The sequence below is a fragment of the Cornus florida genome, unplaced genomic scaffold, assembly GCF_030987335.1.
Source record: "Cornus florida cultivar Cherokee Brave unplaced genomic scaffold, ASM3098733v1 CherokeeBrave_3.0.0_Hap2_Chr11, whole genome shotgun sequence".
In the NCBI taxonomy this organism is placed as follows: Eukaryota; Viridiplantae; Streptophyta; class Magnoliopsida; order Cornales; family Cornaceae; genus Cornus; species Cornus florida.
This window is the reverse complement of record NW_026775581.1, coordinates 42125472-42146915: the sequence shown is the minus strand read 5'-3', so window position 1 is coordinate 42146915 and position 21444 is coordinate 42125472. Positions and strand designations below refer to the sequence as shown.

General features: G+C 35.9%; 1 protein-coding gene across 1 annotated transcript; it reads left to right on the top strand.

Annotated features, from left to right (window-relative positions):
• Positions 1-14434: 14434 nt before the first annotated feature.
• Positions 14435-16592, top strand: LOC132286457 (FHA domain-containing protein At4g14490-like). The gene has a single exon (XM_059788791.1). The coding sequence runs from the start codon at positions 14778-14780 to the stop codon at positions 16245-16247; it is 1470 nt and encodes a 489-aa protein (XP_059644774.1). The 5' UTR covers positions 14435-14777; the 3' UTR covers positions 16248-16592.
• The last annotated feature ends 4852 nt before the right edge of the window (positions 16593-21444 follow it).

Genomic DNA, 21444 nt, shown 5'->3' with positions numbered 1-21444 from the left:
CCGTCCCGTTTCACATTCTGTTCCTCCTTCATTGCATATGCATAACCCCTTTGTTGAAAAAGTAATGGAAAATGATTTGAACAAAGTTTTGAAAGATGATTTGAAAAATTCTTGTGTTGAAAATTCTTCAAAGAAAGATTTTTAAAAAGCTTTTGAGCCTAAAGCTCCATTTCCGGATGCCTTGAAAGGATCCATTTCTATTGACAAACAAAAGACCAAGACTAATGAAATTATTGATGTGTTTAGGCAAGTGAAGATCAATCTTCCGCTTTTGGATGCAATTAAGCAAATTCCGGCTTATGCCAAATTTTTAAAAGATCTTTGCACCCAAAAGAGGAAGAACAAAAGCCAAGCGCCAAGAAAAGTGGTCTTAACCGAGCAAGTGAGCTCCATTTTACAACATAACACTCTCCCAAAGTTTAAAGACCCCGGTTCACCTACTACTTCTTGCGTCACTAGTGACCATGTCATTAATCGGGCTCTTCTAGACTTAGGAGCAAGTGTCAACCTTCTTCCCTATTCAGTGTATGTCAAATTGGGCTTAGGAGACTTGAAACCGACATCGGTGGTTTTACAACTTGCCGACCGATCCATCAAAAAGCCCCGGGGTATCATTGAGGATGTTTTGATTAAGATTGATAAGTTCTTTTTCCCCGTTGATTTCGTTGTCATGGACACGGAACCAGTTCCGAACCCTAAGAGCCAAATTCCCGTTATCCTTGGTCGTCCCTTCTTGGTAACCGCAAATGCCAACATAAATTGTAGGACGGGGATAATGAAAATCTCATTTGGGCATATGAAGGTGAAGTTGAACATCTTTAATCCAACCCCGAATTCCATAGACAAGCATGAAGAAGTGTGTGTTATTGAAAAATGCATTGCCAATGAATTTGACAAAGTTAAGTCTTTATTTGATATTGAACATTCCCATGTATTGCTTACCAAAAAGGATTCAAAGAAAAAAGCTTCAAAAGTAAAGTTTAAAAGGGCATGGAAGCCCAAGAGTTGTTTCGACCAAGGACCATCAATGTCTTTTGATCCAAATCCAACAAGTTCATTAAAAAACCATTTGTTGGATGGGGTTCAAAGTGTTTGTCACCCCGTCAAGGAGGGGATGCATAACAAGATATTTGATTCGAGCTAAAAGAGCCCAACGTCTTGCTAGAGACGTTAAAGACTAGCAAATGCTTCGTAGGATTTACAACCCTATTCCTCCCTCATTTCTATTTTACTTTTCATTTCTTGCGTCGTCTAGATATATTTTGGGTTTATACACATTGTTAGGAACTGTGATTAAGAATGCATGCACTTCTATTTTGAAAATAGGCATTTTGCACTTGTTCGATCGATCTTAAAGGATGTTCGATCGATCGAACATTCATTCCTGCATCAAACCTGCATATTTCACCTCTCTGTGTATCGAGCGAACTTCAGTTCAGATCGATCTAAGTACTCCAAGATCGATCGAAAATTCCCTCAGATCGATCTTCAGTTCCAACACTTAGAAAATTTTTGAACCCTGCATAAAACAGCTCTCTGTCTAATCGTTTGAACTTATCTGCAAGTTTTAACCTGTTGACCGATCGAAGCATTTTCCAGATCGATCTTAGAGTGATCGATCTGTATTTCGTTATTGACTTTGACTTTGACTACATTTTTTATTTTTAATGTTTATTTTATTTTATTTTATTTTCAAAAACCTCAAAAAGATTTTATTTTTATTTTAATTTAATTCAAAAATATTTTTAATTTCAAATATTTTAAAAAATAATAATAATAAAAATACAATAAAAATAAAAAATAAAAAATAAAATAAATAAAATAAAAATATATTTCAAAAATATGTTTTACAAGGTTAGATCGATCTGAGTTCTTTTCAGATCGGTCTATGTTCGATCGATCGAAGATATTTCCAGATCAATCGAACATGTCGAAGGCAGTTTTTAAAAATAGAAACCCTAAGGTCATCTGATCGATTTACACATCGATCTCGACCCTCATCATCTCCCACTGCTACAACCTACCTTCCCAACCTCCGACGAGCCTCCGGCGACCTTCCACAAGCTTTGAAACTTCATCTTCCATCTCAGATCTCATCTCTCTCTCGCGGACCACTTCTCTCGTTGACATTTGGTAAGTTGAGTTCCATTTTTGGATTTTGAGTATCAATCTTCATGATTTAGATGTTTTCCATGTTAGATTTGAGCTCCCATGATTAATTTCTTGCTATATTTGAGCTTTGAAGCATGTGTATATATATGTGTATATATTTTGAGTTTGATTCGATTTTGGGGGTTATGTGCCTATATAAGTGATCAATATTGTGTTGTTGAGGTGTAGGGGGGCCCACAAACTTGTTTGGGTACCCCACGTGCCATCCACGTCACAGATCTGTGACTTTTCAAATTTTTCGAAGCAGTTCGATCGATCGAAGTTTTCTCAGATCGATCTGAGAAAGATCGATCGAACTTACTCCTGAGAGATCGATCTCACATTTTCCTGATTGGTCAAATTTCACAAATTTGCATATATACACTTCACACACCATCTATAGTGTTCATGCTAGTTTCTTGATGCCCAATGCCTGTGTTTTCCACATTTGATGCATTCCATACTTACACTGTTTAGCATACTTCATTTAGTCACTGTTTATCTGGCTGCATTATCTCTTGCATAGATTCATGTCCATTACTCTGAGTTGTCTATCTTACTTGACAAACATGTTTCTATATATTGTGTTTTAATTCTTTATTATCTGATTGCTAACTTTGTAAAATGTTTTATTCTTTTGCAGGCCATGGCACGGGTTAAGACAGTCGCCCTGCAATAATATCCGAGGAGGGTACGACAACGAATAGAGAAGCCCGCAGAGCCCTCTCATGCTCAGGATCCAGTTCCAGATCCAGCTCTAAAGCAGGCTGAGTAGCCTGAGCAATTACAGGAGTATATGGAGCCAGCTCCGGCTAAGTCTGACCGCTCTACCTCTACCGCTTCTGCATCTTCATCCCATCCCGATGAGGATGAGTACATATCTTCTCCTTCTCTACCACCGGCATAGCCTGGCCAAGTCCGAAACCGACCTGTCTGGAAGTTCAAACGTCTTTCCATATCCCATGAGTCAGTATTTGATATATCTTTCTTCTCCAGGTCAGTCTTGACCCAGGCAGCTTTCGATGACATAGAGCGGCGCGGCATTCTAGCCATTCTGGCTCCTGTTACTTATCCAGTGTTCCCGCGGCTTGTTCGGATGTTCTTCCAGAACCTCCGGCCGGCCTCGGGTAATCCGTCAGAGCTGCAGACTACTATTGATGGATATCCCATCCGCATCACCGTTGACAGTTTGGCTACATCTTTTCAGTGCCCCCATGTCTGCCCTCTAGGACTTGATTATCCTGTTCTGAGGAGGCCCTCTGATGCAGACATAGCAGTTGCCCTTACTGGCCATTATGCAACTGGCGAGACTTTCACCACCAAGACTTATCTGCCCGACGACCTATGGTTCTTCGATTCAGTCTTGTACTAAAATATATGCATAGCGGGGCATAAGATCTAGTGGCGTTCTGACTTCCTGGCAGCCCTATATGCTTTCTACACCGGGCAGTGGTTCTCCATTCCGGCACTCCACTGGAGTGTCATGATGAATCTATACACAGACTATATTAGCAAGGCAAAGCCCAAACGGGCTAAATATCTTCCATTTGCTCATCTCATCACACAAATTCTGCGAAACCAGCGCTACCCTTTCCACCCACAGGAGTGTTCCAAGTCTGAGGCTTGCCACTACGGCAAGAAGGACTGGAACAAGAGCTACAATGCTCTTATCAAGAGCCTAGAGAAGGACGTTATCCTAGCAACAAAGGAGGCTGCAGAGGCTGAGGAGGCAGAGATAGCAGCAGCAGCAGCAAACGATCTAGCAGACGCACTGGCGGCTGCAGTACATATGGAGATTGACCTAGAGCAGTAGCCTCCAGCAAAGAAGCTACCACATCACTCTCCCGTCGGGTTGCCATTACATGTCCCGGAGCCTAGTCAAGATGAGCATCATTCTCACGACCCAGTCATACCTAACGCTCCAGTACAGACACCCCGCATAGGAGAGCGTATACAGACCTTGGAGGACGCCGTTGTCTCTCTTCGGTCCAATGTGGCCTCCCTCAGTACTGATATGGCATCTCTCTGCTCAGATGTCATGGCTGCACTGCGAGATATATCCAGAGATATCCGGAGATCACGCCCCACTCGCCCTACCTCCTCTGCCTGATCTCCCTATCTCTCTACTTTTATTTATATATTTGTGATATTACTGTTACATTGCTACTATTTTGATATTTTTGTGGCCAAACTGTTGGCCAGACACTGTGATATGCTGTACATTATTTCTTTCTATGTATGATATTTTTGAATGTCTGGATTTTATATTGATATATCTGTCTATGATTGACTCCATTTATTAGGTGCATCCCAGTGACTTCAGTGAGAGAGAGTGCTGCCCAAATTTTTTCAGGACCACCCTTATTCCTCTTTCCGTAGTTCATTTCTTATCCCATTTACACTTGCATGTCCACTGTGCACTATTATTATCCCTTTTGCTATTTGATGAGTTTTATCCAAGTGCCATCTTTTCAGGACCGCAGTTAATTCCAAGTTTGGGGGGGTTATACCACCCACTTTGGATATTTGCGTCCCGGCCATTCTTTGCCTTAGTTGCACTGGTATACTCTTTCCTCTGTTCTCTTTGCACATTGAGGACACTGTGTCATTTAAGTTTGGGGGTAATGTTGTTAATTGCAGTATTTGCTTTCAATTCAAAATTTTAAGCATGACTTGTATATTTTAGGGATTTTCTATGATTGGTTCATAACTAGCTGTGATTTTGATCTTTTAAGGACTATATTGCTTAAAATTTAAAAATTGATTGACTTGAGATTCCAATACTCCATATATACCTTGTGGATGCTATTTAGGAGTAAATTTTTCGAAAGAATGATATCTTTCTTGCACTTGTGGTCCACATCATCCTGATTTTGTGATTGTTTTGAGATTCTTCAGTTGATATGACTTAACTACAACCAACTAATCCAGGAGGTCATTCAACTTAGTCAATTAATTTGACTTAAACACAAATAGGATTCAATATTTTACAATCCATTCCTTTAATCCGATAGATTAGGTCTTAGCGTTTTGAGCTAAACCATCCCTAATATGCCACCGCCCCATACCGGTGCATACAATCCTCCACATCCATGTAAATTATACAACATAAATAATAGTTCAGCAATTTACAGTCCAAAACCATGATCCAGATAATTGCAGAATAGTGTTTAAATATTTCAGCAATTAAAATCCCAGCGTTAATCCATGTAATTATAGAAAAGAATTTAATATTTCAACAATTAACATTTAGAGCATGCATAAATCAAATCTAACAAATAAATGACCCTATCATCCATTCAATATAAGATTTATAATCATACTATATCCCATTAAATTGCTAAAATTAAATTAAGCAATTTATTTCCTTCCTTCCGTTAACAGCATGCACAGTTGTATATTTTTTTACTGTTCAATCCTTTAGCATAGAGACATAAACTATGCAATAAGAGGTTTTAATAAAACTTGAAATTGGAATTAAGAACCCCAGCATACTCACAACACAATTCAGAAAAAATTAAAATCATCCAAACGACGCCCAGAAAAGTCCAGAAAACATCATCGTGAGAGTGCCTGCTCTTTAACTTGTAGAGCAGGCTCCAAACAACAATGGAGTAGGCTCCAAAACTTCTTGGAGCCCGCTCTAGAGGGGTGGAGCGGCTCTACTCTTGGGGGGAACCGGCTCCCTCTTCCATAGAGCCGGCTCTCTCCCTCTCTAAGAGCCTGAACCTCTTCCGGCCTTCTGCTTCATCTCCGGCCGCTTCCACCCTTTCTATTCTTGGTAAAAACTGAACCCAAGGGTCTAAATTTTATCTTATATCATCCTAATTCTTTTTTTACAATAGTGTGCATTAAAAGAAACAATAACAACAACTACCAATTTATCATGCTTTATGATCCAACACAGAAATACAATTTTGCAATAACAATTCCAGTCAAAACTAAACATATACAGGCTAATAATCTAACATATATTAACATGCAAGATTCCGGAAACCGCTGAATACCTTCAAGCCTCCTATGGTTCTGGTTTAGTCCACAACAACACTCCCTTGATCCTCTCTGTTTTTCTCCTTGACAACCTTTACGGTGCCTCCGTTCTCTCAACCCTCTGTTTTATGTGAATAGAACTATGTTTATGTTTGTAAAACGTTAAACCACCATAATATTATATTTATAGGCTTAGAACATTAAAACCCTAATCCACGTATAATTAGAGACAGAGCCCTAATGTAAATCCTAGTCGGCCACAACGTGCATTCTAAAAGAAAATAAACCCTACTGTTTAACACTATTACTATTACTAATTTACTACATTATAACTGTTACTAATTTAATCTAATTACACCAATAAAATCCAATAAAATATTTAATTAAACTAAGTTACACATTAAAATTAATAACACTAAAGTAATCCAATCAAAGAAAATACAAAAGACACTTAAATCAAAAAATTCAATTAAAGAAAACAAGAAATCAATTAATGCAATTTAAATACCCAATTAAACAACTAAATCAAACAAATAATTAAAACCATTAAACCATTAAACAAATAAGCAAATAGTCACACAAAAATGCAATAAAACAATAATTAAAATGCCGAGACTATCCTTTTAAAATTAGGGGTATTACATCTAGGCTCTGATCATGAAACCTGGCTCTGATATCGCTTTGTTGGCTTTTACTCTAATACCACTTTGTTGGCTTTACTCTGATACCACTTTGTTGGAAATAAGTGGGTTAGACAAATAAATACAATTCACTATAATTTAGAAGAGCAATGGAGGAAGAAATATATTATTTCAATTAATCCCAACTTATTCTATTTATAAAATTACTAGAGTACATGATTATATAGGCCTCACAAACATATGTATAATTCACTAGGTTGGTTAAACAATATATGCTTAATTGGTCATCCATACTTGTTAAAACAATCAATCACACACTTTAAAATTGCACCACATGTTTTCCCTCATTAATTATGCATTGAATGTCTAGAATGGTGATATTTAGTGGTGATCTCTAGACCCCAAGACCTCATTCTCTTGTTTTCTCTAAATTTCATTTAAATTGCTCATTTTACATTGAACTTGTTTAGTTTAATTCATAGTCTAATCAACCAAACACACCATCTCTTGATCACTCGACCTACTATACATTGTTTCCATTACAACTATGCCTAAAAATCCCTTGGGACGATCCCTACTCACCCTAGTTATCTTTTTAGTTAGAGGTAGTAGTGGCATTTATAAATTTAAAACTTGGCCACACTATTTTATTGCAAATTTGGTACACACCGACGGCACACACCAGTAGGGGTGGTAGTATGTTATGCTTTAAGTATTTTATAATCCTTTGGAGTTTAATATATATTGTATACATGCTTTTAATATTGTAGTCTTGCATATTTTAGGAAATCCTCACATTTGACTTAGGATTTATTAATTTTAGCATGTATAATATGTATTTATATTGTGTAGAATGATTGATGTTATATACAATTCTTATTGACTTGAATTGCTATATTTATTGTGATAATAATTCTATATTCTTGTGAATTACTAAGTGTAATTATTTTAGAAGCTTATTATTATAATGTTAAGATTTAGTATATAAAGCTTATTGTTGAGGTATGATTTAAATTGATAAGTTGGTGGTGTTGTATTGTACATTATACCATGATGAGGACTTATCATTTGGTATGTCATTTTAGACTTGGAACCCTAAAACATAGTTTGTGTGGTTTCAAAAATACTTGTGCATGGAAGGTGGTTTATATGCCTTAATTATAGTGTATGAGTTTTGAACTTAATTATAATTTTGGATTTTTTTGGGACATTGTTACAAGTGACATGACTAGAGTTTGGCTCTAGTGCGGGAGGTATGAGTTCTCCCCATTTATAGTGCGCATTAGGATTGTATTCCCAACGGGTTAATTCCCGGAATAACCGTTGAGGTCTTGGTTCACTCCAGGATTTGATGTCCAAGTTTTCCACTAATTGATTTCGCATTAAATTCCAAGTTAACAACCAATGTTTAATTGTAACTTGTAATTTTTGCTATTGACGAATTGATGTGGTTAAGTACATTGATGTTGATATTGTGTTATTAAATAATCATTTAAGTTAGCTTAAGATGATCCCTTAGAACACCTTGAACATAGACATTAAGTGGAATGATCCCTTGTATTTGTCTATATTGATCTTGCAATGATATTGAAACTTTAGGGAATGCGCATATGCTTCTTCCTACGAGTAACTTGATTACTCACCCTAGTTGTTTGGGTTGTTTTACAGGTAAAGAGACAATATTCTTGGATGCTCATCATCCTTAGAGGCTTATGAGCACTTTGGAATATTTTTGTGTATTGACATGTAAATGTTTAGTATGCTTACATTTGATGTTATATTTTTACATACCATGGATGTATGGTATTTTAGAAGTTAAGATAGCTTCCTTGATATGTAATGTGTATATAAGTACACTTTTTGCTATATATTTTGTATATATAACATGAGGCCAAGAGCCATTAGTTTTAAAAGTTCACAAGTATGTTTTTAAACTTATTTTGGATCATTTGGAATGCATGTATAGCCTTAAGGTTAGCCTTAAACTTGTTTTTGTTTCGTCGTTCGGCTGATTTCTTGTTTCTGTTTCGTCGTTCGGCTGATTTCTTGTTTCTGTTTCATCATTCGGCAGTCAAAACGTCTAACCATATAGGTCAGAACGCCTGACCATGTAAGTCCAAATGCTTGACCATGTAGGTCAGAACGCCTGACTTTGCAAGTTCGAAAGCTTTACCCTTTAGTCAAAACGCCTGACCATGTAGGTCAAAATGCCTAACCATGTAAGTCAGAACGCTTGACCATGTAGATCAGAACGACCGACCTTGCAAGAGTGTCAAACGAGCACTCAGTGTTGAAGAGTGCCAAACTAGCGATCAGTGCTTTGGCTTTGGAAAAGCGCTCATCCATGCCTCAGATCGTTTCCTTCCTTTTGTTTTGAACATCCTTCGCTTCTGCATTTCAGATCCGTTAGCAGGTCATCTTTTGGTCATCCCTGACGCACCAGGTTTATAAAACTTGTGCCGTCACAGTGCCAATACTGTAGCACATTCGGCCGTGCCAGTACTCAGTTGCACTAGCTCATGCCAGTACTATATTGCACTTGACCGTGCCAGTACTCATTCACCCCCAATCGTGCTAGCCCAAGCTAACTCGTGATTCTCATTTATTTCACAGTATTTCATATTATCTACTTGGCTTACACACTCACTTGCACTCACTCGTGCCAGTACTCTATCGCATTCGATCGTGCCGGTGCTCACTTGCACTCACTCATGCCAATACTGTATCGCGCTCGATCGTGCTAGTACTCACTCGCACTCGATCATGCCAGTACTCTACTGCACTCGATCATGCCAGTACTCTACTGCACTCGATCGTGTAACTACTCATTCGCACTCGATCGTACTAGCGCGAATTAACTCATGCCTCTCCTTTGTTTTACAGTGTTTCACGCCATCTACTTGGCTTTCACAATCACTCGTACTCGATCGTGCCAGTACTCATTCATACTCGATTGCTAGTACTCGATCGCGACAGTACTCACTCGCACTTGATCGTGCCAGTACTCTATCGCACTCGATCGTGCCAGTGCTCACTTGACTCGCTCGTGCTAGTACTCTATTGTACTTGATCGCGCAAGTGCTCACTTGCACTTGTTTGTGCCAATACTGTATCGTGCTTGATTGTGTCAGTACTCACTCGCACTCGATCGTGCTAGTACTCTATCGTACTCGATCACGCCGGTACTCATTCGCACTCGATCGTACTAGTGCGAACTAACTCATGCTTCTCATTTGTTTCGCAGCTTTTCATGCCACCTTCTTGGCTTGCGTACTTATTTGCACTCGACCATGCCAGTACTGATTCGCACTTGATTGTTGTAATACCCCGATATTTTAAAGGAATTATTAATTGAAATTAATTACTTTTATTTTATTTTAAATGATTTATTTGATTTAATTTGAATTAATTGTGTTTATTTTATTTTTTTTATTTGATTTGTTTTATTGAGTGCTTAGATTAATTGTTTTATTTATTTATATTTTGTGAATTATTGATATGATGATTGTGGTGTCAGTTTAATTATTGACTGAATTGTTGGTGTGTTAATTTTTATTGGTATGGTATGACTTAATTGTAAATTCGTGGTTGTTTATATTCTTTATGTAATTATTTATTTTAATTTAAGTGTTTATTTAATTATTTTATTTATTTAAATTATTTGGATTGGACTTAAGGAAAGTTGGACCAAAGGATGTGGTCTTAGGTTTGAATGAAACCTTATTGGGTTAATTAATAAAGGCGTATGATTATTTAATTATTTAAATGAACATTTTTTTATTAATTATAAATATATATAAAATTATATATAAATATACTTAATTAATAATTGTTATGGAAAGATATATATAGATATAAATATTTATAGATATATATATATAGGTCTATATGATTTAATTAACCAATGGGTTAATTATGGAAGGTGTATATATATATATGTAATATAATATATATTTATAGATATTTATTATTTAAGAATTATTATTTTAATTCATAGTCTTAGTTCGAATAGGATTTGGATTTAAATGTGTTTAAATATACACATAAGGCTTTAGGGTTAAAAGTTTACACGTTAGAAAAATAAGAGAAGTAGAAAAAGAAGAGGAGAATGCTGATAAAGAGGAAGCCAGATTAGAGAAAGAAGACGCTGGAATTGGTAGAGACAATCAAAACATGAAGCGTCGGTTTCGTTTCGAAACCTTCAGGCGAGTTTTCTCTATCTTTTCTCCTAGAACCCATAAGGATTTCACCTTGAGTATCAAAGCTTTATTTAAATTGTTAATTTAAATCATGGTTAGAGCGAAGTTAATAAAAAATATTAAGTTAATTTTATTTGATTAAATCAAGATTAAATTGGAGTATTAAAATGATGTTTTATTATTATTTTATTTTTGGAATTGTTGGATTTTAATTATATATATAGGTGGTATATATTTAAAATCATTGTTATACTTGATCTGTGACCCAAGAGGGGTTAATTAGGGTTTATAGAAGTTTTGAGAATTTTCTGAAATTTTTCTGAAGTTTCTAAATTTATTTTATATTTTTTTGAAATTATTCTGTAATTGTTTTATATATTATTTTAACAAAATTATATAAATGTTATTGATATATATACAGTGGCGCAACAATAGGGTTGAAATCCAGTGTGAACGAGTGCATAGGAATTTGGTACATACACTAATCTGGTCCATTGGAATGTTTAATTATATTTGGTGTGATTCGGTGTGCTGCAGCGCATACTATTATCGTACGCATGAAATCTGGGCCTCTAATGGGTCTTGATTAATGGGTAGTTGATCTGGTGTGGATGAGTACATATGAGTTCATGTGAGATAATCTGGTGTGGGTGTATACATGTGAGCTTCGGTGAGATAATTAGGCGTGGGTGCATACATGTGAGCTCAAGTGAGCTAATCTGGTGTGGTGCATTTGTGTGAGCTCAATGATATAATCCGGTGTGGGCTCGCTCACAGTAACCATTGAGACCTATTATTATTCCTGTTTTGTTGCTCGAAATTTAAACGGTTATAACTTAATCATTTTAAATCAAAATTGGGTCATTCTTGAGCTCAAATTCAAGGATTTTTTGTCCTTTTTCCGATGGTACCAATTTCATTATCGGATTTCCATCATACTATGAGATATTTATGTTTCAGTGAAACGGTGTCGAAAAATTATTTACCAAGATGGAGTATTTATGGGAAACTATTTCTAACGAGATTTAGTAACATTTAAATTGCGTAAATATAATTAAATTAATATATTGATATGGAAGGAAGTATATATATATATATATATATATGATTTAAATAATCAAAGATTATTATGGATGGTATTATACATATTTATATATTATATAATATATGTGTATGTATATATATATATCATTTAAGATGATTAATATAAATTATTCTTATTTGGTATATCTGGATAGGCTGATTATTAAAGTAATGTTATGTTTATGAAATGCATGAGATGTCTATGTGTGATTTATTTCATCATGAAGTTTAAAGTTGATACATGATTGAATTGTAGGCATGGATGAGTTGCCAAATGGTTAAATATATGGCCTAAATATTTGTATGAATAAAATACATACATAGGAAGCATGGATGAGTTGCTAATTAAAACTATAAATATATATACTTAAGGAGGCATGGTTGAGTTGCCAATATATAAATAAATATATTTATAATGGCATGGTTGATTTGCCAACGTGTAATTATATTACTGTGGGTTAGATGATTAAAATATCATCTATAGTTATTGTATGTATAAGTTGGATTATGATTAGATATTCTTAAATTAGAATAGTCTAGTACTTACAGGTTAGTGTATTATTTTATGCATATTAATAAAATAATACTGGTGGAGACATGGATGATTTGTCAAAGTTTAGATTTTGGATATGTGATTTAAATAATTAAAATTATTATCGGGTTTGGGATTAAATATAATATACTTTTTATTATAATTTGTTGTTTAAATGATTAAACAACTAACTAGGATGGGATTAAGGTTAAATGAGTTTTTTTTTTTATAAAATAAATGGTAGATTGGCTTAGGAATGATTATTATTTTAATAATTATTTAATAGGTATGGAAATTTAATAAACCTATTAATGAATGTGATTAGTATAGTATATATAATTATATATAGACATGTATATCGTGCTTTATTAAAGTTAAAACTTTATTAGGTTTGGTTTTGATCAGAGATGATCTGCTTATTAGTTTTCAGAAGCCTGGTAGAGTGAACTTACTCGTAGGGTTTAACTCACGATTTATTTTTCAGGTTATTAGAGGTTTCAGTCTCGAGGTTGATGATCCGCAATTAGGAGACTGTCATTCATCTATTCATCTTGTATACTTTTAAGTAGTATTGGATTATTGGATAATGTTTTAAGGGGTCCTTGAGTTATGGGATTCCCGAATTGTAATTGTTGAAGAATCATTAAGTAATATTTATTTATTAGTTTCTTCAGCGGTTTATTTATTCTTTATTATTCATCTTTATATTTTGTGCTTGTTAAATACTTAAATTGTTTTTATATCTCTTAATTTTGTGCGCGGATTTAATCAACCCGTGTTCCGAAATTAAGGGGTATTACAATTGTGCTAACACGAACTAACTCGTGCTTCTCATTTGTTTCGTTGCGTTTCACGCCATCCACTTGGCTCGAAATTTGCTTACAATCGCTTTTGCCAATACTGATAAGAATCTCAAAGATTTCTCTTTTGCTCCAAGAATCACAACAAAAACATCATTTATGCACGGCTAACCTTATATCTTTTATGAAGCTCACCTGCGCAGGGGGACTAAATGTAGGGGATGGATTTAGCTGAGTCCACATGGCTAGGCCACATCATCAACAATGGCCCACAAGTTAAACGGTTAACAGTAAAAGGTAAGTGGTATTTGCCACGTCATCTATATAACCCGAACAAAATATGGAGAACTTGAAGACCTGAGTTGGGAGTAGGATTCGGGATTATCTGAGATCTGATGAGGTACTTGGTTTGGTGGCTAAAGTCCAGAGTCCGTCGAGTCGACACTCGACCAGATTAACATAGAGAGAAATACTATTTGACTCCCGTACAAATTAAACCCATCTCATGTTAATGGCCCACAGGTGATGTTATCATAGACATCGCCCAACCTCTCACTTGGCCTATAAAAGGAAATACTCCAAGGCCAATAGAGGTAAAGCAGAAGGGGGAAAACAACATCTAGACAGAGAGAGCTCCAAAGCTCTCTCCCTCATGCTTTCTCCATACACCTTCATTAAGGGAGTCAGTAGTGTATCAATACACTACCATCTTTATACTCTTTCTCAAGCTTGCCTGTGCTTCCACCTCTTTCGATCCACCTCGAATTCTATGTTGTCTGAATCATTCATATTTTGTGTTTTCAACATCATCCTTACTACTTGTAGCACTATTATATTAATGAACCCCCACAAAACTCAAAGATAGATGATTGTTATTTTTGTTTTATAAAATATTATATATATATATTTTAAATTACATTGAATTTCATTCTTTTGATATATTTTTTTAAAACCAAAACCACATTGTTGTGCCGTAAAAGTGTCCAAAAAGTGTCATTGCCCAACCAAAAAGTAAAAATACTTGGGGACTTATTTGGTTTATCACTAAAAAAAGACAATTCTAAAAAATTTAGAACAGAACATTATTTTTATAATATAATTTTTAGGAAATAAGTCCTATAGAATTTTTGTATAATTTTTTGATTTTTAATTATTTGTCCAAGAAAAAAAAAAAAAAAAAATTGTCCCATTTGGAGACTCTAGTCCACACTATGCAAAGAGACATTTTTCTTTTTCTTTTTATTTTTTTTGGGACAAAAGGCATATAAAAAAAAAATAAAAATAGATAAATAGCATTTCAAACATCAGAAGCCCTCCCTCCCCCATTTTTGGTCTCTCTCTCGCTCGTCCTTCTCTATACATTGCCAAGTCTTCTGCAACAATGGAAGAAGAGTCCACCTTGAAGCTAATCCTGGAGAAAGGCCCTCGAGAGGGCGAAACCCTAGAATTCAAACCCGGATCTGTTATTAGGATCGGCAGAGTCGTCCGTGGCAACACAGTGGCCGTCAAAGACGCTGGAGTATCCTCTAAACACCTCTCCATCGAATTCATATCGGGTAAATGGGTTCTCACGGACCTCGACTCCTCAAACGGCACAGTTCTGAACGACTCTAAGCTCCTTCCGATGAACCCCTCCGATCTCAGCTCCGACGACACTATCAAGTTCGGCGAGTACACTGTAATCAAGGTCGAAATCGAACTCGAAGGCCAGTGTCGGTTGCGGCGGAACCCTAGGAGGGGAGCCAAAGCTGGAGAGTTGAATGCTGTGGTCGCTGTTGCAGAGAGTCGGCGCCGTAAAGGGGGTGCGAAGACGAATTTGGCTTCTGTGAGTGAAAATTGTGAGTTAGGGTTAGGGGTTTGTGGAGAACTGGGGAATGGAGTGGAAGTGGTGGAAAAAAACCGGAATCAGCCTGGTCGGCCTAGGAGAGCTAGGGTTCTGAAGAACGAGGAACTCGAAAATGTTGAAGAAATGAACAATGTAGGGCAAATTGAGCCAAAAAATCAGAATCAACCCGGTCGGCTGAAGAGAGCTAGGGTTTTGACGAACAAGGAACCTGAAAAAGTCGAAGAAGTGAACAATGCAGGTCCCATTGAGCCAAAGAAACAGAATCGGCCTGGTCGACCAGGGAGAGCTAGGATTTTGAAGAATGGGGAACTTGAAAAAGTAGAAGAAGTGAACAATGTGGGTCCCATTGAGCCAAAACAGGGGAGACGAGTGAGCTCAAGGAGGACCCAGAGTTCAATGAAGGAAGAAAACTTGCATTCTGATTCCATGCTTGAAAAAAACTCTGTGAATTTGGGTTTAGATGGAAATAAACGTAGAGAATTGGAGAGTTCAGCTCCTGCTGATGATGTTAAAGGTAAACGGATGCGAGGGGCTACAAGAAGGAAGAGGAATTTAGAGGATGAACCATTGGAGAGTGTGGAAAATGTGTTTTTGAAGGAAGTGGTTATGGAGGGGTTAAATTTGCAGCCAGAAGGCTGTAAAGAAGTGGAGACTACAGTTGGCGTTAAAGAGAATTTAGCAAATGTACTATCAGAAGGGGTTCAAGTTGATGTGCCAGAAGAAAATGAGGGGGTGGAGAAATTGAATTTGAGACGAGAAGGTGATGAAGAAGTGGCAAGTGTATCTGGTGTCAAAGAGGATGGTGTTGAGGCCAGGGATGAACCAGATTTGGAGAAGATGACTCTGGGGGAGTGGTTTGAGTACTTAGAGGTTCATTTGCCGAAGCAGATACATGATATGACTGAAGAAATGATTTCAAATATGAGACACAGAGCGGAGCAGTTTCACGAGTTTATGTTGCAACAGAAGAATGAGAAAGATGAGGGTAAATTACCTATAGGCTAGAAAAGGACTGTGAGGAGCACTTTGTGTGAGTTATCTGGTATGTGTTCATTAAATTTGTTTTTCAGATGTTTATGTTGTAAAATCCTTGTATAAAATAATCCTACAGAGTTGAAACTGATTTTAATCAACATTCAGTATGTTTTCGTAATCATCATCATTGTTGCATTGGTTCCGATCGGATGAGTTGGTCACTTGAATTGTTTTCTCCCATTTGTGAACACCATAATATAAAATTTGTGGTTTTCTCCATGTTTGGGATGGGTCCTAGTCAATTGGTGACTGCTTTGATTCCCTGTTGTTTTTGCAACATTGTCAGTCTATGTAATTCTTATTTTAAGGATGGAACAAGCTACTCTCTTATGAAGTTAAATTACATACATAACTACATTAACAAGTTCATTTATACTTCTGCCAGTTCTCTTAGCTTCTGCCAAGGGGCTTATGTTTATCCAAGTCACATTAGTGATTAGCAAATTATCCCATGACCATGCTAGATTTACTTTATACCGAGTCATCAGTTTCAAACCTATTGGAAGACTTTGTTGTTTGGTTATCCATTTTCCAGTTGGTGGTGAGAATTCCTCTTAATTTTCTCCCTTAATAGTTTTTTGTGTTTCCTCTCTTGGTTCCATTTAATAAGTCAGCATTGTTGCAGCACAAGGTTAGTGAAAATCGTCAGTTAGGATTTGGGGTTGGTGGAGAATTGGGAATGGAGTGGGGGCAAAAAATCAGAATCGACCTTGTTGGCCGAGAGCTAGAGATTTGAAGAATGAGGCTCAAGAGAACTTATGGGAGCTCGAAAAAGTTGAAGAAGTAACAATGTAGGTTCCATTGAGCCAAAACAGGGGAGACGAGTGTGCTGAAAGAGGTACCGGAGTTCAAAGAAGGAAGGAAACTTGAATTCTGATTCCATGCAGACCATGCTTGGGAAAATTCCTGAGAATTCAGGTTTAAATGCAAATAGTTGTAGAGTATCAGAAAGTTCAGCCCCTGTTGAGGAGGGGTACAAAAAGGAAGAGGAATTTAGAGGATGAGCCATCGAAGAGTGTGAAAAGTGTGATTTTGAAGGAGCTGGTTATGGAAGGGTTATATTTGCAGCTAGAAAGTTGTAAAGAAGTGGAGACTATGGTTGGATTTGAGGAGAATTTAGCAAATGGACTGTCTAAAAGGGTTCAAGTTGATGTGTTGGAAGAAAATGAGCGGGTTGAGGATTTGAATTTGAGACAAGAAGGTGATGAAGAATTGGCAAGTGTATCTGGTGTCAAAGAGGGTGGTGTTGTGGCCGGGAATGAACCAGATTTTGGAGAAGATAACGTTGGGGGAGTGGTTTGATTATTTAGAAGTTTATTCGCGGAAACATATACATGATGAGGGTGAAGAAATGATTTCAAATATGAGACATAGAATGGAGCAGAAGAACGAGAAAGATGAGGGTGAGTTACCTATGGGCTAGACAAGGATTGTGCGGAGCACTTTGTGCAAGTTATCTTGCAATTGCTAATTGAATTTCTCATTCTTATGTTTATGTTACAACATCCTTTTGTATACAGTAATCCTGTACATTTGAAACTGATTTTAATCAACGTTCAGTATGTTTTCGTAATCATCATCATCATCATTGCATTGGCTTTGATTGAAGTAGGTTGGTTACGTAAATTCTCTTCCGCCATTCTATTCTGTAAGTATGCATTCTATAGTAGGATGAAGAAAAAAAATACCTTTTTATGCTAATTTTCATATATGACCACCATTTTGTAAGATCTGTGGTTTTCTCTATGTTGGGGCATGGGTCCTAGTCAATTGGTAACTGCCTTGACGCCCTGCTGTTTTTGCAACATTGCCAGTCATATGTAATTTTTATTTTAAGCATGTAATAAGTTACCGTGTTATGAAGTTATGAAGTTATGAAGTTACATTACTTCGTGCACAATTACTGATATCAAATGCAGCTGAGAATTTTGACTCTCATTCTGTTGACCAACGAAGGGTGCTAGAATTAGATCACAATAGTGCAATCCTAAAATGGTGCTAAACAATTACTGCAGTTTCTATTATCATGTGACTTAGTAGTGACTGTCATCCTCACATATTGAGTCTGAAATGACTTCGATTTTGCAGTTCAGACTACACTTTGGTTGCTGAAAGTATAATTGATTACTTGAAATCTTTCAATTTCTGTTTGATATGGGTTTATGATCTATGTCAACTACTACTACATTAACTGTTGGGATTTATATGCCCTGGCATAGCAAATTCCTGTTTGGATTAAAGTGACATATGTTTATGACGTTTCTGAAATATTTATGTTTTATACAATTGGTGAATTCAATGTATTATATTTGAATTCATTATAGAATTGATAGTGTCCTCTTGATTCAAAACGATATTTATATATGTATGTGATGACGATCAATACATGAATATAAATAGTAATCATAAATTGTTCATAGTCGGTAATTATGGATGGAATCATAATTAATTAAGACTTGAACTGGATTCGCGTTAAGTTGAGATATATTGCGAGAGTCGTCGTATGCAATTGCTCCCTATCACCGTCATAGCATTTGACTCTTAAGCATGAGAAAAATATAAACTCTTTGATTAATTAATAATTACTTTGATTTGTTCGGCGGATTCTTCGGGATCCTTAAACCAACTCTTTAGGTAGTTATGTAATTAATAGTTAGAGGGTTATATTTTCAATATTTGCATCATTGCTACTTGTATTTATTTTGTATTGATTATGGTTGATCACAAAGTAAATTCGAAGGCGTTCGTGTGTTTTTACACAAAATGATTTATTATATATTTATTTATCTAAATTATTATTTTTGTCAAATAAATATTTTATTGTGATCGAGTCAGAAATAATTAAAGGTACCAAAATAAATATATTAATTAAGTAGTCGGATTGATAGCTTTATTTGTCCGATAACTAATTATGCATAGAGGGGTCAAAGTGCAATATTAATTTAGAGGTTGTTTATTATTTAATTAGAGTTCAATTAATTTTTTTTAGTAGAGTAGAAATTAATTTATGAATTAATTGAATTGGGTCCATGGACCGGGCCAATTATTAATTCATTATAGCCAATAAAATAATAAGCCCAAAGGATTCTCACTTATAGCCCAACTTGATATTGAAATCATATTAGATTTGAGACATATGAATTAGAGATTGAGAAGGATTTGTTGTTTCCTTTTTTTTTATCTTTATGTTGCCTATAAATATACATGGTCTATATATATTTTTGGGGTGATTTTTGGAAGAAGGAAAACGAAACCTATTTTCTCTCTCTAGAAAATTAGGGTTTATGTTCTCATCTAATGTAGACTCCCACAAGCTTATTTTTCCAAGGTCATTTATGGAGGCATATGAGTGATTCCTAAAGGTAAAACAATTACCAAGAAGATGGAGATCCAAGGAGAAGGCATCTTGCTAAGGGATCTACAATAAGCGAGAACATTCACTTTAGAAGAAAGTTTTAAAGGTTTACTCAGACATTTGATGTAAATATTCAATCTGTTAATTGAATGATATATCATATTTTATTTTTGCATAAAACTTGTCTCTATGTGATGAATCAAGATTTATGAATCAAAATCCCTCGAAAAGTTTTTAAAACTAGCACGTTTCCCAACAGTGGTATCAAAGCATGGTTTGATTCATTACTAAAGATCATGTTTTTATCAAAATTAATCATTCATGGATCCAATTTTGATACGCATATATTTATTTATTAATGTATGTTGATGTATGAATTAATATATTGATATATATTGATACATGATGATGTATGTATAATTGTGAATGGATGATGATGTGTGTTTGGGCCATGGATGAAGCTTATAGGTTTTCGAATGTAATTTTATCTTTGGATGAATGTAATTAAAGCTTTAATTTAGCCGTTTGAAAGTTCAATGATGTAATTTAATTTTTTCCATTGTATTTCAAATTGTAAATATTTTTAAAGCCATGTAATATTCATCAAATGATGCTATGAAGCTTCAAAAAGGTTCGAAAGGGTTAAATTATGTTTCAGTAATTTTCTAAAAATTTTCCGAAAATTTTTGGAATTTTTCTGGAATTTTTTGGGCTTAATTTAATTTTCTGGAATTTTTAAAATTATTTTTCTGGATTTTCGACGTTTTTCCGGCAACCGGGGAGTCGCCGGCAGCAAGATCAGTACCGGAAGTTAGGAGAATGATCCGGTGTGACGCGTTTCACATGCGCGCACACCATCAGCCCTTGGATCTTCATCAGAGGCTGGAAGGTATCAAGTGTGACGCGGCATATGAAGACTCAGTGCGCCGCCAACCAATGGGCGCGTGAGAATCACGCGCCGGATCAACTCAGCGCCACATGGCGCGTGCCAGCGCATGAAATGCGCTGGCAACTTTCCCACGCGCGTGAAGGTGCGTGGGAACCCGCTGGAAACTCTCCCACGCGTATGAAAGCGCGTGGGAGCGCGTGACACACTCTCCAACCTCCTCCCAATGCGTGCAGGCGCGTGGGAGCGCGTGACATGCGCTGGAAACCTCCAGGAGCATGTGCAGGTGCGTCAGATGAGTTTTGAGGCGTCCAATTGTGTCTGGTGACGCGTGGGATCGAGTTACAGCCTCATGCGGGTATATACAAGCTGATGAAGGACCCTCGCGCAATACTTAGAGCAATTAAATGTTAACAGCTGAATCCATTGGTCATTAAAATTGCTTCTGTCTGTTATTTATTTATTAATGTGATGCATGGAATATATAATTGTTAATTAATTATTATTCATGCATTGGATCCATGATATTTAATTAAATGACTTGATTTATATTAATTAAATTATGAAAGTTAATTGGATTTGATTACTAATTAATTTGATGGCACTTATTAGGAAACGAAAAATTATTTTTGTAATTATTTTTAAAGTGTGCTTCAAATTAAACATTAGCGAATCATTTAAATGTCCAAATATTTTCTAAATTTAATTGGATTAAAATCAAGACGTTTTGCATGCATTATATCATGTAAATGAATAAATTCAAAACCCTAATTATTAATGATTAAAAATTGAGTGGGAGCGGGAATTTTTATACATTACCCCATGGCCTTCGTTATTAAAACAATTGTAATTAGATCTTAAAAAATAAGGCTCCACGCATGATTTAAAGAGTCTTAATATTACAAGAATGGTTGTCTCATGAAAAT

Excerpts from the sequence above, each read along its gene's own strand:
- LOC132286457 (XM_059788791.1), top strand. The coding sequence starts at position 14,778 with ATGGAAGAAGAGTCCACCTTGAAGCTAATCCTGGAGAAAGGCCCTCGA.